The 18,832-nt window shown below is 44.3% G+C and overlaps 7 protein-coding genes and 1 non-coding gene across 8 annotated transcripts; 4 read left to right on the forward strand and 4 right to left on the reverse strand.

Moving 5' to 3' along the window:
* Positions 1 to 1,289: 1,289 nt before the first annotated feature.
* On the forward strand, positions 1,290 to 1,375 carry FPOAC1_011618. Its single transcript has one exon. It is a non-coding gene; the product is annotated as a tRNA-Gly (tRNA).
* A 404-nt stretch (positions 1,376 to 1,779) lies between these two features.
* FPOAC1_011619 (uncharacterized protein) lies at positions 1,780 to 2,754 on the reverse strand (the record flags this gene model as incomplete). Its single annotated transcript, XM_044855990.1, has 2 exons — positions 1,780 to 2,619; positions 2,710 to 2,754. The coding sequence occupies 2 exons, from the start codon at positions 2,752 to 2,754 to the stop codon at positions 1,780 to 1,782; spliced, it is 885 nt and encodes a 294-aa protein (XP_044703303.1).
* Positions 2,755 to 3,672: 918 nt separating this feature from the next.
* FPOAC1_011620 (uncharacterized protein) lies at positions 3,673 to 5,498 on the reverse strand (the record flags this gene model as incomplete). The annotated part of the gene is made up of 3 exons (XM_044855991.1): positions 3,673 to 4,906; positions 4,989 to 5,189; positions 5,251 to 5,498. The coding sequence occupies 3 exons, from the start codon at positions 5,496 to 5,498 to the stop codon at positions 3,673 to 3,675; spliced, it is 1,683 nt and encodes a 560-aa protein (XP_044703304.1).
* A 2,204-nt stretch (positions 5,499 to 7,702) lies between these two features.
* FPOAC1_011621 (uncharacterized protein) lies at positions 7,703 to 9,298 on the forward strand (the record flags this gene model as incomplete). The annotated part of the gene is made up of 4 exons (XM_044855992.1): positions 7,703 to 7,807; positions 7,860 to 7,995; positions 8,052 to 8,724; positions 8,782 to 9,298. 4 exons carry the CDS (start codon positions 7,703 to 7,705, stop codon positions 9,296 to 9,298), a joined length of 1,431 nt encoding a protein of 476 aa, XP_044703305.1.
* Positions 9,299 to 9,849: 551 nt separating this feature from the next.
* Positions 9,850 to 11,121, reverse strand: FPOAC1_011622 (uncharacterized protein; the record flags this gene model as incomplete). The annotated part of the gene is made up of 5 exons (XM_044855993.1): positions 9,850 to 10,138; positions 10,188 to 10,660; positions 10,711 to 10,778; positions 10,827 to 10,883; positions 10,935 to 11,121. The coding sequence occupies 5 exons, from the start codon at positions 11,119 to 11,121 to the stop codon at positions 9,850 to 9,852; spliced, it is 1,074 nt and encodes a 357-aa protein (XP_044703306.1).
* A 1,307-nt stretch (positions 11,122 to 12,428) lies between these two features.
* On the forward strand, positions 12,429 to 12,860 carry FPOAC1_011623 (uncharacterized protein; the record flags this gene model as incomplete). Its single annotated transcript, XM_044855994.1, has 3 exons — positions 12,429 to 12,573; positions 12,659 to 12,773; positions 12,857 to 12,860. The coding sequence occupies 3 exons, from the start codon at positions 12,429 to 12,431 to the stop codon at positions 12,858 to 12,860; spliced, it is 264 nt and encodes an 87-aa protein (XP_044703307.1).
* Positions 12,861 to 13,129: 269 nt separating this feature from the next.
* FPOAC1_011624 (uncharacterized protein) lies at positions 13,130 to 14,409 on the forward strand (the record flags this gene model as incomplete). The annotated part of the gene is made up of 2 exons (XM_044855995.1): positions 13,130 to 13,387; positions 13,441 to 14,409. The coding sequence occupies 2 exons, from the start codon at positions 13,130 to 13,132 to the stop codon at positions 14,407 to 14,409; spliced, it is 1,227 nt and encodes a 408-aa protein (XP_044703308.1).
* A 92-nt stretch (positions 14,410 to 14,501) lies between these two features.
* Positions 14,502 to 18,309, reverse strand: FPOAC1_011625 (uncharacterized protein; the record flags this gene model as incomplete). The annotated part of the gene is made up of 6 exons (XM_044855996.1): positions 14,502 to 15,077; positions 15,126 to 15,355; positions 15,405 to 15,986; positions 16,809 to 16,881; positions 16,938 to 17,844; positions 17,897 to 18,309. 6 exons carry the CDS (start codon positions 18,307 to 18,309, stop codon positions 14,502 to 14,504), a joined length of 2,781 nt encoding a protein of 926 aa, XP_044703309.1.
* Between the last annotated feature and the right edge of the window lie 523 nt (positions 18,310 to 18,832).

Genomic DNA, 18,832 nt, shown 5'->3' on the forward strand with positions numbered 1-18,832 from the left:
TGGCTGGCATTATTTCTTCTGATAGGGAACACGATCATATCAAGGTACAAACATCTAACAGCTATCTAGGTCCAGTATCACACCAATTGACCCAATTGCTTTCTCTTCAAGGCATGCGGTGTCAAATATGGTGTAAAATATGGGAAAGTATGATTTCAGATATTTTCTCAATCTCGGATGACGTTGCTGGGTTGAACAGGACTGCTATTATACTACATGGTGCTAGTGATGCTATCAGAGCCTAAGCACTTGAGTTGGAGCATGAGCAACATGAGTTTGATGAAGCAACATGCCCTGTAGCATAGAATCATTGACTAAACTGGTATTGGCGGAAACTCTGGCAATTTGTACAACGGAAACTGAGATGCCGTTTATCCTCCAACAAACGCACTACATGTAAAATTTGCCTTAAGCACGACAATGGAGAAGTGAGGCGACGACTTGGTCGCTACTAATATCGAGGGGGCATGAACGAGCCACTTCGGGGCAACAACAACAGCACTAGGGCTATTTATGCATCTTTTCAGGCATTACACATCGTAATGGATATCATAAATATCATAGTCCTTCCTCAGAATTTAGTATGTACTATCTCGTATCCACTGTCTCTTGACGATATAATAACGACTACCATATGGTGGTAAACATCGATATATTCCTCTCAGTAAAAAATCTATTCATGAGATTTTGTACATCCCAGGCCATCATGGCTGGCCTTTCTCGCAAGAGACAGGGTCAATTGTTACCAGAACCACGTACATCTTCCTCTACAGGGATTCTAGAATAATGCTTAGAAACGAGTGCCAGTGTCAGATGCAGGATATGCAGTAGAATTCGATGAATCTCCTTTGACCACAGATTCGGATATGAGCGCCGACGTTCCCACCGTCGTTCTTCTATATGGGTGTAGGAATGAATTGACAAGGCTGGGGAAAATTGGAAGACCGGGCAGCCGGAGCCAGTCTGCATGACAACAGAGAGTCTCTAAAGTTGCAACTAACCTACACAGAGTAGCAATTAAGAGATTCAGTTCTCTGTGATTAAGAGTTCGAGAAAGCAGATATGGCGATGATGACAGGAGTGTGAATCACAATGGTACTGTTATGAATGGCCCTGGATAAGAGTTTAGGAGTCTTGTAAGGGATTCGGCGCCTCATGTGAACGTCAAAATGAATATTTGTAGAGACTGGCAGTTGGATACTTCTGTGCTGTCGTAATCCAGGGGTATCCATCTATATAAGATGTTCTTTGGAAGCAGCCTCCAATAATGACACGAGTCATGTTTAAAAGCGACCGTGGTGTAGCGGTTAGCATTGGTGCCTTCCATCTGATAAATTGGTAGCACTAGATCGGGGTTCGACTCCCCGCGGTCGCATTTTTTTTTGCCTTTTTCCTGACTTATTTGACGTTAGTGACCGGAAAATGATGCTTTGACTGTTTTGCCATCCCCGTAGTGATGATATGGGACAGACATCGACGGCTTTGTCAAGATTCAGTTGAATGACTGACAAGTGGGACCTTTGGATCCTTGCACGTGACCGTCGTGTCATGCCGAGGTAAAATCCTCGGCCAGAAACATAATTGGTTGAAAGTCTGGCCTCTCTTCGACCCAATCTTGTGAATTATCTATGCACTCCTCAGGGTATCAAACGTGTCAACCGCTGAAGCATGGGCGTAATTTAGTGTATGAAACACAAATGCATAGACGCCATCTTCTGTTCAAATACGGTCAATACGATTACTTTTCATCGTGTTCGTTGCTGACTCTCAACCTTTTCACTATGCCTTCTCACCAGCATTCATCCCATACTTATAATGCCACCCTTCACTCTGCATGTCCATCCTGATCTTGTACTGTGACTCGGCAATTCTCAAAACATCCAAGTCAACATCGACAATCTCCATCTTTTCCTCTCCCACCTCAATTCTTCCCAGTGGACCCAGAATGGGCATGTTGACACAGCTCAACCCACCAGCATTGCAAAAAGCAATGGCAGCTGTATTCTCAAAGGCTCTCGCTGTCAAAGCACAGTTGAGAAACAATCTCTCAGAGTCAGGGTTCAGATCACCTCCTTCATCACCCGCATCGCTCATGAACCAATACGACGGAATCAAGATAATGTCCGCGCCATCATTGACCAGTGCTTTGAACGCTTCCGGAAAAGCAAGATCCCAGCAAATAAGCATACCGGCGCGTACGGGCTTACCGTTGGAATGTTTCAACGGTGTGTCGAAAGCTGTATGTGGCGTGTGCGTTGATGAAGTCAAGTGTGGTCGTTCAGGATGCCACAGGTTCTTCTTCTGATACGCGCTACAAATCTCGCCGGTCCCTGCGGCTAGAAAGTATGTCATGTTACGAAGCTCTTCATCTTTGCTGTCGACAACGTTGTGGACTTCGCAAATTGTGCCGGGGACGATGTTGATGTTGAGTTCCCGTGCAAGGTCTTGATATTTTGAAAGATAGTCTGCTGACTTCTTGCTCGCGGATACGAATTCAGGGTGTTCGGGAACCCATGATGTGAGATGGAATTCTGGCAAAAGAGCTATATCACAGCCCTTTTCTGCAGCAGACCGTAGATGATTTTCAGCTTTGGCAAAGTTCTCTTCAAGAGCAATGGCCTTTTGATGTATGAGTCAGCTTGTATGACATCAACCAAAGTTGAAAATGTGGGATGTCGTATTTATGCATAATCCCTGCCGATGACCTACCTTGGGTTCAAACTGTATAATAGCAATCTTGTACACAGGCGCCATTTTGGAGACTTTGTTAGCATGTAAGCACAGCCAGAAAAAAAAAAGAAAATTATCACGTCTTTCTCGATCTCTTTCGAGGAATGGAAGACGCGGAAGTGTCGGCAACTCGGCAACGTGTTTATATGTAGCGCAATTCAATCTCCACCGGATATTGGTTCATATTAGGTAAAACAAAGATACCCTGTAGTTGGGTAAGCAAACAAATTTGATATCATAGTGACTGAACTGAAGGGAACAGCCGTTAAATATGAACAAGCTGAATTTGCTTGTCTATTTCTTTCTGTTTTCGGAATGTTTGTGTATTTGTGTACTAGCTTTGTGACACAAGCGCCGCCAATCATGTTTCTGCGGATGATCATGTTGTAAAGTGAGGGGAAAAACTAATTACCGTTTGAGTGAAAAACGTCACCGGCTCATTGGCAGTGACAGTGTTGGGGTAAGATATCTAGAGGTTCGATGATGGAATGAGTGGCCAATGATCAAGTTTAAGCATAGTTAGACTTTGAGGCAACACAATATCATCCCGCAGGTGGCGTCTGTCACTAAGATCATGTCTTAGTAACGTAACTACATCATCGAGTCATGTTGCCTTGATGACATGCTGCTGTTACCTGTAGGCTGTCGCTAGAGAGACACTGTACTTACTCCATGCAAGGAACCTCGTCATGCCAAACAGGCACTATCCCAAGTTTCAGCAGTCTGCAAACTATCGGACTTGTCAAGTTGAGACGCAAAGTTTGTGGACTCGGATGTCAAATACATGTATCTGTGTCTAGTCAATAGATCAGATGATCACGAATTTAATCTAATAGGTTAATTGATCTGTAACTCCCATATATTTCATACACCACGCTATGCCAAGTTATCGTTAAACTATATGTACACCTCAAATATAAAGATCAAAACTCATATCATAACTCAAACCCTGCACATACGACCATCCTTTGCAACATTCCATACCTCGCTGTTAACACCTCGCCAGTTGTAGAGCAACGACTTGGGATCCCACTTCTTCTTGATAGTCATGAGACGATCCCAGTTAGTGCCGTAAAAGGTCTCCTGCCAGTTGGGCTGGTTAAAGTCGGCTTCGTTCATGTAAGTCCCGCTACCAGGAGTCACGGCGATTATCTGAGGCATGTAAACCTCGGTGATCTTCTTCTGGTCCGCAAGCATGTCCTCCCAACGAAGAGGGTCCCAGAGAGTTCCCATCTGCATCGACATAATGGCCTTGCGCCATGCAGGGAGGACAGCATTTGAGACACCCCGAGGTGCCTTGAATGTGCCGCTGCTGCCAGCCATGACGAGACCGCTGGACAAAAGACTGCGAATCACCTTGCTGAAAGCGACATTGTCGTTCTCGAGAACAGATCGAGGAATCAGACGGCCGCCGTACTGGAATTGAGACGAGTCGATGTGACCATTGGGAAGAGGGCCGTTGTAGAGGTCATAATGGTCTCGGAAACCCAGTGTTGTATAGGAAACGGTGTGCTTAAGACCATTCTTGGTGAGGTAATCGGTGAATGGAGCAAGAACCTTGTCACGAACGTAGTCACCCGTCGAGTTAGCAAGAGTAACAGGCTTGATGGAAAGACCAGCAGCAGTCACCAGGTAAACGACGGTAGGACCATGATCAATCATGGCAGGCAGAAGCTCATGGAACTTGGCGAGGGCAGCATAGTACACATCCTTATCTGTTCCTGCGCCCAGAGTCAAAGTAGCACCGCCGATAGTAGTTGTCTTGTGAGCGCGAACAGTCATGGATGTCACAACAGCAAAGTTTCCAGCGCCGCCACCGCTCAGAGCCCAGTATAGATCGCTGTTCTCTTTGGCAGAGGCACGAACTATACGACCGGCGGCAGTGACGACTTCGAACTCCAAGGTGTTATCGGCGCCAAGACCAAAGCTGGTGCTCAGCGGAGAATGACCACCGCCGAGGGTAAAACCAGCCAGACCAACAGTAGGACACTCACCAGGAACACCAGTGAGACCCTTAGAGTTGGCAAACTCGACGGCTTCAGCGCCTTGGATACCCGCGCCCAGTTTGAATGCAGGACCAGAGTATAGTTTGTCGGACCATTGGATGACTTCCTTTGTCTTTAGATGGTGCGTCCAGATAGCAAGTGAGGCTGCACCTGTGGAACGACCAAAGTAGCTAGGAGGGAGATGTCAGTAAACAATTTGTTCCGTTTTATTTCCATATTTATGATGGATAGCCGCGGCGGAGAAGCACTTACTCGTGTGCCGTATTGCGAATGACCAAACGGATGTTGTTGTCGTTGGCAAAGCGGACAGCAGCCGCGACTTGCCGCGCATTGGAGACCTTGACAGCGTAGCTGGGATAATTTCCGATAAGACAAGGACGACTCTGTGCTAACCATGGATCGCAGCTCTGATTGGCAAAGAATTGTTGCATTACCGAGGAAGATGACTCGATGCTATAAGAACAGATGATTAGCCTTGACGGGACCTGTCAGGCGAATAGGACGGTTTCCATACTGAGTCTGTGGTAACGACCAAGCTTCCTGCAAGGCTGCGCAAGCATCAGCGTCGTATGTGGGATCGTGGCATGGTGTTCCGATGGGCACGGTCTTGATAAGGGTTCCATCAACAGTCTTGTTGAAGGATGCCCAAGCGTTGTTCGAGGGCCAGCAAGCGTCGCTTGGCATGCATCGACAATTGGAGGCGGCACTAGTACCGGAAATTAATGCTAGTGGCAAGATTGCCAGCGAAAGAAGGGACTTCATAGTGATAATAGCTGCTAAGGAGTGGAGTGAACGACTGATTGACTGATTGCAAGCAGCTTGGGTCACAGGACAGGATCAGCGTGGTATTTAAGCCAACTCAGATATTGGTTGAACCAACATGCATTACTATCTAACTGCAAGGCATCTGCAGGCATCTACAGGCATCTGCAGGCATGTTGATCTTCTAGACTCCCAAGAGACTGTTATGCTTCTCCCCGCGGGGGAATATGTCCCATCTGGGCAGGTCGTTCTGGGGAAAATGTAACGCTGTAGGGATGTCAATCCTTGCCAGGAGATATCTCTGACGGCTGAAGCAGGGGCGGAAATTAGTGGTTCAAGCAGTACTGTAATTGATCAGACCATCGCAGGGAAGTGGCGAGGACAAGTTCTTGGCTTTCAAGTCGGACCAACGAAAAGGGGGTCCAGGGTATTATTAGCACGTCTTGATTGTGTTTTCTTGCTGTAGCTCAATATCAATATTCCGGTTCGGAATAGACCCGCACCAAGAATAACATGAACCCTGAGTAACCACGTGTTGAGATGGATCGATATGCAAAAGTTTGGTAGAGTTTGAGTCAGTATTGATGGCTTTGATACATAGTGGTCTAAGTCATTGACTGACTAGTTTAGCGTATGGATACTACAACTAACTAGTGCTGAAGAGGGTCAGGAGATCATAGCTAAACTGCAAGATACCCACTGACAGTGGGAGGAGTTGGTGGATATTTATATTTCGCGCAGAAACACGGAATTGATATACATGATGCACTGGCCTCTATTTCTCTACTTTTTACTAGATCAATCGATTCCATGAGTTCAGATGATTATGCTACTGGGGGTGTTACGTTGTGTATACAAGTGAACCAGCTGCTTACATATGTACAATTCCACTGCAGTCCTGTCATAGACCCAAGCCGAGACCGAACCATTGACCCCAACCTCGATTTGGATAACCTCGGCAGACTCGGATGCTACACCACAATGCATTTCCAGGGCAGCCAGGGGTTTAATCCCAACCCATGAGCTCTATCTACTAGTGACATGCTAAGTTAGTTAGCCAAACTATACTACTTGGCAAAACTCTTTCCCAGAATGGGGTACAAAGAACAAAAAGAACAGAAGGAACAATAATAAGAAGACGGCGCTTACTGCTACTATTGAACTAAACCCTTATATCTACCGAGGAGTCTAATGCTCACGGCAAATGTAAGAGAGGCCATTCTCGTCTTATTTCCGACGCACATCAAGCAAAAGAGATGAACGTCACGGCTGTAGATCATGTGGGCCTGGTTTGTTGTGGGTTCTCGGGAATCGGGTCGACTCACAAACATGGATCTCATAATCCGTATTCTATGATCTACAGGTATTTACGCTTTGGCCTTTCATGCAATGGGACTTGACTCTGATGGCCCGAGTCCTAATCTTGTGAATAATGGCGATATCGTCGGCTGTAGGAATTAAACCAAATCTCGTTCTTGACAAAGTTGATAGTTGCATCTGCATGCACAATTGACATATTATACGACTTGCCAAATGGAGTCCAGGGAGAAACGAAAATGATTCGGAATACTGTATAACAGGTTCTGGAAACATATCTCGTGATAGCTTCATCTCAGTTTATGACATGTTGATTCTGTTATGGAGTATCGAAATATGTCTGATATCGGTATGGTCCAGCGTTGAATGTTTATTCTTTGTGTTTCCTTTTCTTTTCTTTTCTTAATACGGAGAACTACCTTTGGAAGGAAACATGGAAAAAAGTACCTACAATTCCATACCTAGAGTCTAGTGTTCTTTTGACCACCCTTAGTTTGCTTCTAACATGTTAGCTCCTGGAGGACAGAGCGGGCCATCACGCTATCGTTCCGCACGACTGTTCCATACTTTCCATCTGTGCACGTCTGATCACACAAGCTAAATCATGCCACGGGGCCGTTCTAATATATGGCGTTTATTCCCTTCGTAGCCACTCCGACGGGGCTCTGAATTTCTAGTTTCCTTTTGAACAAACGTTTGCCTTCCAAGATTGATGTTACTGGTTGTTTTGTTTTTTGACTTCCACTATATATCGGAAAACGGTACATTAGCAAATGTAAATTCATGTCTCGTTTCGAGAACCGAATCTTGACGTGGTGTTTCTTTTGTTTGTCTTTGTATCCATCCACTCATTCCTTTTATTGTTTTGTGAAACATTTTGTTTTATCATGAGGCTGCTGCGTACGTTCTTGGCTGGCCTCGTGGCCTTGCCTATGGCTTTGACCTTTGACGATAAGGCTACTGCTGTCTTGTCTACTTTGCCCAAATGTGCGGTAAGTTTGATGATTCTTGACACCGTTGTACATGATGACTGACAATTAACAGGCAAAATGTCTGATAACAAATTTGTTAACATCAACATGTGAACTTGAGGATGTGCAGTGCACATGCATGAATACAGAACTTCAGCAACAAGTCGAGATATGCGTCCTGTCTAACTGCACCGTTACAGAAGCCCTGTGTATGTAACTTATTCTATAATCATTCCTAATTGTCCATCCACTTATAATCCAATAGCCACAAAGAACACGACAATGACATTCTGTGGCGCGCCTGTCCGAAACGGCCAGGCCCCCTTCGTCTCACTCAACGACACAATGGGAGTCATCTCAGGCATCTTCTGTCTGTTGCGATATATTACAAAAATTGCCTACAAAGTTCCCCTCGGCTTGGACGATCTTTTTATGCTTATCACAATGCTCATCTCGATCGCCTGCATCACTATTAACACGTATGGCCTTGGAAATTCCGGTTTCGGAAGGGACCTTTGGACTCTTACACCAACCCAAATCACAGATTTCGGGCGCTGGTTCTATGTTATGGCTGTATTTTACTTTGCAGATCAGGCGTTTTTGAAACTTACCATGATATTCTTCTTCCTTAGAATTTTCCCCAGCGAGAATGTACGAAAGATCCTCTGGATAACCACAGGAATAACGATTACAGTCGGTATCATGTATATTTTCCTCGCCATTTTCCAGTGTAGGCCTATTAGCTACTTTTGGACCAAGTGGGATATGGAGCATGAGGGCAGTTGTGCCAGTATCAACGGTATCACATGGTCTAATGGTGCAATTAATATTGCTATGGACTTTTGGATCATGGCTATCCCGATTTCTCAGCTAAAGAAGATGAATATGGGTTGGGGCAAGAAGCTGCTTGTTGGTGGCATGTTTAGTGTTGGTATCTTGTGGGTATAACCTGCACGCACATCTTTGACGAGTAGTCATCTAACATCTGTCCATAGCGTCACAATCATGAGTATCCTCCGCCTCTACGCTACCATTGTAGCTGGCATGAGCCACACCAATAACGCGTCTTGGGAATACCTCGCCATGTCAAAATGGTCCACCATCGAAATCAACGTCGGTATCTGGTGTGCATGCATGCCTTCACTTCGCATCATGTTCTCCCGTCTGTGTCCCAAGTTGCTCGGCACATCTAAGCGATATCTCAAGTACGGCAGTGGCAAGAACGGAAAGTCTTTGGGCACCGAAAGCAGCCCAGTGAAATACGAGGATTGCGCCGCCAAGGTTATCAATCTGCGACCGGAGCGTATCGTTTCCGTTACGAGGATTGGCAAGGACTCTCAATATCGACCGGGCATTGACCCTTCTGGTATCACTTGCGACCGAACATACGACGTGCAGTATGGATACGATGATGAGACGTATCTGGTCCATATGAAGCAGATGGATAACAAGAGTACTAACTCTTATCAGCGATCTGATGGGGATTTCAGTCTGAATGAAGTCGCCGTATAAAACGTTGGTAGACCACAAATATTCTATAATAATATCAAAACAATTCACAATACGAACGGTGTACATACAGATATAGTGTTGAGTTTAGATTTGTTTATCTTCAGACTAATTCACAGCTCGGGCTCTTTCACCATAGATTCCGGGTCTTCGTGTTGGAAACTTGGCACTTGTGTATTTTCACTATATGATCCACGTTTTCGACTCCATAAACGTCTTACCAGACAATCTAGGCCCGGTCTACAACGTTGGGATTCTGGTCAAGTTTAATAACTATCTATCCTAGTATGCCAAAGGGAGTGCAGCCGTATACTACGAGCTTGATAGTAAGATCCTTGCATCTGAAAAACCTATGAGTGGTCAAGATAATTTGAACTTCTGCTGATGTGGCTTCATCAAGTTTAAATACAGTAGATCTTTGATGATTTTGGAGGGAAATCGTCCTATCTAAAAGATGGGCTGTGCATATGTAGAGATTAATGTTCAATGCTGTTAATTATTATTATCATTATTGTGTTGCTATACCATAATACTCGCGGTGCCATACTCTGCACTCATGCTGATTCTGGAGTCCTGGCCCGGCTTGAACAGTTGCTCTTAGAATTTGCTTGTATGCTTGCAATTAACCCAGCTTCGTCATTTCCAAGGTGGAACGGATCCTGTTGCACCTTCTTGCTCGTTTCAACCTGATATGACCGCGTCATCATAATCTCGCCGTGTCTGCTGATATCAGCCGGTCCAGAACTCTGATATCCGTGAGAAGCGTAACCGTTGCGTCGAACAAGAAGTGCGCTTATTGAGGGGAGGCAAGCGCATATCAGACCGATGCCAGCTTCTGCGTTACTACAAGATGTTAGAATGATTCTAGTAGGGTTGAAAGGAGACTGCGTACCCGGAGAGAATGACTTTGGTAAAAACAAGAGTCTGATTAGTAGAGTCTCGAGCATTGAGAATCATTGCCAACCGATATATACTAAAGCCTGTAGCAACACCTCCCGCACAGAGAATACCAATGACACGCAGTCTCTTCCTCATGGAAAGCTGCAATGACCAGGTGAGCGGCGTAGGTAGGAACAGAATTGCCAGATCGCTTACGACACTGATGATAGCATCAGCGGTAATGATGGCGTTCTGGTCAAGACATTTCTCCATGTCTCCCATCCAGTATGAGCTGATGGGCCTGCAGATAAATATCTTGATGAAAAAGCCGGACACATAGTATGCGACTAGCATGGCGATAAAGATGTAGATTCCGATTGTGGTCTTTCTGTGAACAGTACCGAAGACGCGGATGGTTATGAATAGGAGGGAGAGCTTGACGCCCAAAGCCATTGGGGCGTAGAAGATTGTAGCTGCATATCCGCACTGGTGTTTTGTTAGCAGTGTACATGAGCAAGTTTAGAGACACAACTCACCTTCAAGAAAGAGGTTAGATCTTTTGGACTGACTTCCCACTGGTTGTGACCCATGCCATATTGTCCTCCTAAGGCGCATCAGCAATTATTTCTGGAATAGAACCCGGGATACATACCTATAAGAGCAGTGACACAGTACCCAACCATCAAGATAAAAGAAACATACGTGGCAACTAAGTCGTGTCAGTTAGTACATACTTCAACACCGTGACCGAAGCACTCACCATCCTCTCGTGACATGCCTCCCCCTATAACTTTATACTTTGCATAAAAACGCGTTGCAACAAATCCCGTTGTGAAAACAAGGGTAAGAACTTGGGTGAGATAATTAATTGTCCAGAGAACATCAGCCGGATTCTCCATATTCGGCTCAACGCCAGAGGGAGGAGGCGCAGCACCAGGAAAGCTCATTGTGAATACGAAGCCCGGTAAAGAAAAAGAATAAAAAAGAAGGCTGAAAACTATACAAGAACAAACTCATAGAGTAGTGAAAGAAATGAACCACTTGTCTTATGTTTATTCGCACTGCTTGTCATGTTCATGCCACCAGGGAAACAAGGGTCAGGGAGTAAAGGGGAAATAAATGTGAATCATTTCTTAGTTCAGCAAGTGTCAGAGAGAAGTTGTTCCGCTAAAGAAAAACTACTCTAAACGAACAACACTAGCCAATGCGGAGAGGATGGTACATGCGACATGGACTGAAGGGTTGCAGCACCGTCACGTAGTCAGGCACATCACATGCCAATGCTAAGGTTTTGATGCATTTCCATATAGCTCTGACACGTTTTAGCATTGAATCAAATGTCGCCTCAATGGTGCAATATGTTTCCCATTGGCCCCTGTGTCTTGGCTGACATGGCAGCCTGTAGAGTGCTCTCGTCACGGTAACTCAAGCGGAGTGGCGAGTAGATCATTCAGGGGGAAGGGGTCACGAGAAGGATCTAGAGATGAGGAAACATGGACAAGGGTAACATTCTGAAGGGAGTCTAATTTTCCGCTTTATTTGTGGTATTTCCGTGACGACCTTGTATTGTATGTCTTTCCATGTGGTAGATGGGGACTCCTTTAGAGTGGTTTCAGGATAGGGTCTTCAGTATGGGGAAGTACTGAATGAAAGACAGCGACTACATATTCAGGGCTGAACTGTTGCCTGGTGGTGGTTTTGTACGATAGACGGGGACTCGCGTGATTTGGGTGATGCGATAACCAGGAGGATCCTGTGTTGGGAAGGTACTACACCTTGCTCTCCCTTTACTCTGCTGTTACCCAGATACAGGCCAGAATATTAAGCAGAGACGAGACTAGATCCTTGTCGACGGCGCATATACTCCGAGAACTTCAAGCCTCGCGAGAGCCGCATATCTTATTGGTCAAGGAGACTGTAATATAGGCTGTCGGTTAACAAACCGTGTCTCAAAACAAGATCTGCACTCTTCGGTTTTATCACGGGAAACACGACATCCGTCAGATACGCCACTCAACTTGACAGATGCGAGTAATTGAATGAGACCGTGCGGTCAGAGAAGTGGTCCAGTCACCGCTCTAGTGAAGTCTCGGCGGTGGAGACGACGTTGTATCGTCCGGCCCTTCCGATGACATTATTCGATCGGATATACAATGCCAAGATGGTGTAGATGCGTGGCGTCGAGTCTCGTATGACGTTTGGGTTTATGCAGATATCTGAGATATATCTATCTACTCAAGCTATACTAATTCGGATGCAGTCCAAGTTGTGCCCCCAGATTCATGACAAATATTGCTGCAAGAGACGAAAGAAAAAAGAGAAAATGATGGAGTTCCCCTGCATGTCCACGTTTTTTTTTCTATGGGTCGTGTATCCACAGCATGTCAGTGTCGTAATCGGTAAGATAAGCCCCTCTTAATACCAGGGACTAGGGACAACGGACAAAAAGGTGAAGAGTTTTTGGTGATGACTTGATTGGCACAGGAACGGAAGAATCGACAAGTATCGAATCGTTCATGTTACATCGGCTGAACCATGAGCCAGTGCAGAGTATGACGTCGAAGCATTACAATGCTATATCGACTTGTCGACATGATAGGTTCGCTTGACTTGTAATAATGCCGAGTCTTTTGCCTCTACAGAGCAGGCGAGGCAAAGTATCGAGATTGACAAGTTGTTTAGTTGAGTCTATGGAGCCAAGGGTATTAGTTCAAGGGCTTGCATTTAGTTTATGAAACAATGCTAGTAGTTTCCTCCGTTAATTAGACCCTGTTCTTAGCTTGCACTGTAGATGTGTATATCCGACCTTGACAGCCGGTCGTAGATCACTAACTCTTGAGAAAATTAAATAACTTGGCACTACAAAAGTTCTCCTCTCTTCCATACTTGAATCTCGGCTACATACTGCTGTCATCACTATCACTATACTATCTGCATCATCACTTCATCCTCACCATGGGCGACATCTTTGACGCGGGAGCTAACTCCAAGCTCTTCACTCCTCTCGACATTGCCAATGGCAAGATCCATCTCAAGCACAGAATCGTTCATGCTCCTCTTACCCGAAACAGAGGAACTCCGCTGAACCCCGAATCGACTCCCGAAAACCCTAACCGAGTTTGGCTTCCCAATGATCTGATTGCCGAGTATTACTCTCAGCGAGCTACTGATGGCGGTCTTATCATTTCTGAGGGTCTCCCTCCCTCACTAGAGGTACGTTTAACCTCAATGGTGGGACCGTTTTCCATAAAACTAACAAACACTAGGGCAACTGTATGCCAGGAGTCCCTGGAATCTTCCTCCCAGAGCAGGTCCAAAGCTGGAAGAAGGTTGTTGACGCCGTTCACGCTAAGGGCGGTTACATCTACGCTCAGCTCTGGCACTCTGGCCGTGCAAACATTCCCCAGCTGACCGGCACACCCATCGTGGCCCCCTCCGCTACACCATGGGACGACCCCAACGAGACCTTTGCCTACCCTCCTCCTCATACTTCCACACCCGTTAAACTCGCAGACTACCCCCCTGTGGAGATGACAGTCGAGAAGATCAAGAGCACTATCGGTGACTACGTCAACGCTGCCAAGAATGCGCTAGAGGCTGGCTTCGACGGCGTTGAAGTCCATGGTGGAAATGGTTACTTGCCTGAGCAGTTCCTCTCTTCCAACATTAACAAGCGAACGGACCACTACGGTGGCTCGGAGGAGAAGAGATGCAACTTTGTCCTCGAGCTTATGGACGAGTTAGCCAAGACTGTTGGACAGGACAACTTGGCTATTCGTCTTACACCATTTGGTCTATTTAACCAAGCTCGCGGTGAAAAGCGAGTCGAGACATGGGGACACTTGTGCCGAGAGCTCAAGAGTCGATTCCCTCAGCTTTCATACGTTAGCTTTGTTGAGCCTCGTTACGAGCAGATCTTCTCCGAAGCCGAGAAGCAGCAGTTCCTTGGATCCTGGGGTCTTCCCACTGTTGACCTATCACTGTTCCGAAACATCTTTGCAGGCACTCCCTTCTTTTCGGCTGGTGGTTTTAACGATATCAACTCTTGGGGAGTTGTTGAGAGTGGTAAATACGATGGTATGATTTATGGACGATACTTTATTAGCAACCCTGATTTGGTTGAGAGGTTGCGGAACGGGTGGCCTCTGCAACCTTATGATCGGTCTACCTTTTATGGGCCTTTTGAGGATAACGCTGCTGGTTATACTGACTACCCTTTCTACAAGGGCGAATGAATAATTGGAAACAGTTTACTTATACATCATTGAACATATCATTACATAGACATCCCTTAGATTGGGGATCCTCCCTTCTAATACGAGAAAACTCATTTAATCGAGCTTCCAACTCCAGAGTCCGCCGGTGTCGCTGGTCTCTTATCATTGTTTTCTAACTCCTCTACCACTGGTTCACTGTCGCTGCTTTTCGAACCATGACCCTGTAGTGGCGGTGACAATCGATCATGCTTACGCCCAGATGTATAGCGTTTCATGAACCTGGAGAAGCGTGATCTTGAAGTAAATGTCGAACCCATATCACTTGTATCAATTTCAGGAGGAAAAGGCTGTTGTGGTGAAGGTGGCGGTGTTATGGCGAGCTGTGACCGAGTGTCCTTTGTTTCTTTCTTTTGACTTGTGGCGATTTCCTCCATGTTCTCTTCTTCTTTCACCAAGAACTTGAAGATGTCGGCTTTCTCGCCTCCAAGATCTATCCTTGTCTGGGACTCCGATGCAAGGCGATGCGGGCTATTGGGGTATTCAGCTACAACTAACGGCTCCGGAATTGCTCTGCAGTGCTTCTGTCGAAAAGTGTCTATCGAGTTGTAGAAGGTCGATGTGTAACTGCGTCGTTGCCGCATGCTTCTTAGTTGCAGTGTTGTGATGGCAAGTTCTTTAACCATGGACTACAAATAGTTAGATAGGCTGAAAATCACGTACAGGTTCAAACTTACCCATGTTGTACTTGGATCCAACAGTACCCTGCCTTCTTCTCTTCCTTTGACAGACAGCCCCAACTGATTGAGAGCCTCGACACTGGCCCATTCCTCTCCTACGGCTACGTACTCTTGCTTCATAGCCGTAAGATCAGATTCTTTCGCAGGATAGAACTGTGGAAGATAGGCACAATGGAAGAATTGCAGGAAGACTGGTTGTTCGTTGATAAACCACGTTTCTCCTAGATCTGTTCTGATGTTAGTAGTCTGAGATAATATCATTGTTTGCAAACTCACCATTCCCTCGTATGTATATGAGTTTCATATCCTGACCTTTGATCAAAGTATGTGCTAGATCCAGGCCATGGGGGTTTCTGGCTGTCTTGTCCCCGATAAGCGTCCCCATAATTGATTTTCCAGGTATATTGTTCTTGGAATTATAATCGTCCGAATTCCAAACAGCATCATCACTCTGCCTAAGAATGCTCATCTTCAGACATGGCGAAACGTCAAGCTTGGGTGTCAAAGTGCCGATTTCTGAATCGGCCGCATCTGCTTGTGGGAGCACAACGACATGCGGTTTTTGAAACTTGGGCTTTGGGGATTCTTTGGGAGGTAGCTCTTGTGGGATAACATTTTCTACAGATGGTTGAGGCGGTGTTGTTAGAGGCTGCCAAGCTGGAGCTGCATACGGGTAACCCCATGGATCGTAGAGCTGGTGGTTAGGCTGTTGATGGTTGAACGGTGCCATACGTGGGTCGTACGGAGCGGTTGTCCCAGACTGAAAGTTGTCATACTCTTGGGGTCCTTGCATATTAGTCTGCTCGAGAGGACGAAACTTGACATGGCGAGGACTATTTGCCCGTGGTATCTCTTCCCCTATTGTGTTAAATTTTATCGTATTAAAAGCTATAATATTAATTATAAGCTTTTTCTTTTTTTTATTAAAACTTTCTTTTTTTAACTTTATAGGATTCTTAATATAATAAATTCTAATTTAATAAACTTTTTATAGAATATTATTATTTTTATTAAATATTTTATAAATTATTAATAATTTATTTTTTTTATTAAAAATTATTCTAAAGATTAAAAAATAATTTTATTTAAAGTATTTTACTTTTTAATATATTAATATTATTATTTTATTTTATTTTATAAAAAGCCTTTAAGGCTTTTTTCTCTTTATATAATAAAAATTTAAATTTTAATTTATTAATTTAATAATTAATTATATAATTAAAAGTATTATAATTAAAAATAATAAAAATAATAATTTAATTATTAATTATATTAATAATATTTTAATTTTAAATATTAATAAAAATATTATATTAAAAATAATTATAATTATTAAATAATTTTATTAAATATTTTTCTTTAAAAATATAATTAATTATAAAGGCTAAGTTTTTATAAATAATTTTTTAATTTAATATATAATTAAAATTAATAAAGACTTTAAAGTTTATTATTTTATATAATAATTATATAATTATATAATTTTATTAATATTAATATTAATAAAGAAATATTTAATAATTAATTTTTAAAAAAAATAAAAGCTTTTATAATAATTATTATAATTTTAATTTTATAAATTATAATATATATCTTTAGACTAGATCTATATTAATATCTAGGTTTAAAAACTATATTTTTTTATAAATTAATTTTATATATATACTTTAGGACTTATACCTTGAAAATCACCTAATAAAAGTGTCTCTTCCCTTTGACCCATATAATTCGGAGAAGGCACTGAGTCTTCTTCCTGGAGAATTGTAAGAATATGGCTATTCTCGCTCAGGATAGGTATACATGACTTACTCGGTGGGGCCAGTTGCTTCTTCCCTGTGAAATCTTCACATCGTCGTCTTCGCTTTCATCATCACTCTCAACATAGGCATGCTTGGAAGAAGAGTTTTGTGTTGTGGTTGGCTGCTCATCCGCAATACCTTTCTCAATCTCACTCTGGCTCAGAGACGTCCAGGCTAGAAGGAGTTGGTTGACCACTCTTGCAGGCTCCTCGGGCCTTCGATACACATACCTTTCAGGGACGTTCGTTTCATCCCCATAGTTTGAATCATTTCCTGTATGAAAGCCATCCGCATCTGAATAGTCATCATCGGAGTAATACGATTCAGTATGCAAGCCCCCTCGAGTGGCGCCAGAAGAACTTGGAACTTTAGGGGTCGTTCCATGCTTCACCATCTCTGTCATGAAGACGAGTTTATACAGGAATGTGGCTGCGTCGCCTTGCAAATGAAACTGGTGCCCAAATTGAGCAACTCGGCCAGCGAGTGGATCATAGCCTTCTGTTCTTCCGCGGTTGTTTTGATATCCCCAATCCTCTCCATAGTCTACCTGTGTGTCGTCTTCAGACGTAGCATGGACATTGACAGGTGGGCGTGTACTTTCGCGCGTCATTTCGCGCCTGACCATAGCGGAGTTGGTTTCCTCGTCTTGTTTTGGAACATCAAGGTTATCTCCAGCCGTGCTCGACTGGCCATATAGCTCTTCAGGCCGTACATGACCAGGGATAGAGGACTGGCGGACTGGACTTGGGAGTCTTTTGGCGGTCCGAACCGGTGGACTTGGTGCCCTTTCTGGAGGGGGTCGAGGTATTTGACGCTGTTGCATGCTGTCTCTTTGAAGTGATGCTTGGCCAGTTTGGATCAGACTCTCAGCTTGTAGTCTAAACCTGTTGTCGACTTTTTCATGTACTGAAGAGGATCTAAGAAGGTTAGACATGTTTCCAGGCCCTCTCTTATGATTGCCATGCATACTTAGTTTCAGATTTGACCAAAATGGCTGCAGAAAGGATAGTAATCTGCAGCGTCAAAGTGACCTTTTGCTTGTCAATTTCAGACAAGTACTTCGCAGCCTTGAGCCATTTTAATCTGACAATGATGGTGTTATCCGTGACCATCTTGAAGATCTCTTGTTGGGTTGCCTCAATGTTCTTGACGACATGTCTGACAGCATCGAACAATGATGGTTTTGCGTGCAGTTTCCCTGTTTCCAGGATTTCGTGCAAATGTTCCAGTGTGATAGACAAGTCTGACATCTCGATTGCAACGGCCTGAATCTCTCGTGGAGCATGACGGACTGTTTTGTAGACACGGAAAAGGGTATTTGATAATTGGGCTCCTGCTGTCGCTATACCAGCAATGCTGGCTATAATTGATAAGGGATCCATTGTGTTCTGGTGAAAGGGTCAATTGTCAAAGAAACAGTGAAGAAAGAAAGATTTAATGCTACATTTTCGGGGTGGGCTCTTCAACAAGTCAGAGAAGTCAATTGGTAAGAGGTTGCCTTATGGCTGCCTCAAGCAGGCTGTGCAATCGCGGATACATGTTTTGTTTCCGCATATGCACATAAGACTGTTTGTCTGCAGTTAGCCTAACGACCCTTGCAGAGCCTCGTTCGATTGGCCTCAAGCATTGGTTCTTTGAATGTCGGGAGGTTCTTGGCCCCCAAAAGAAATTCCTAAAACGAAAGATAAGAAGCGCCTACGTTGAGGGATTTCTGAGAGGGAACTGTGGACTCGGGTAAAGAATTCATGCGAACCAAGCAATGGTTACAATTGCGAGTTTTCGCAATTGAGTGAAACATGGATGGTTGTACGACAAGCCACTTGCGTCAAGTATGAACTCTCACAACCAACACAGCCCTCGTTGTACTCTCATAGGATGCATATCTGTGAGACAGATTGAGTTGTG

Source organism: Fusarium poae, chromosome 4 (genome assembly GCF_019609905.1).
Source record: "Fusarium poae strain DAOMC 252244 chromosome 4, whole genome shotgun sequence".
NCBI classification, from domain to species: domain Eukaryota; kingdom Fungi; phylum Ascomycota; class Sordariomycetes; order Hypocreales; family Nectriaceae; genus Fusarium; species Fusarium poae.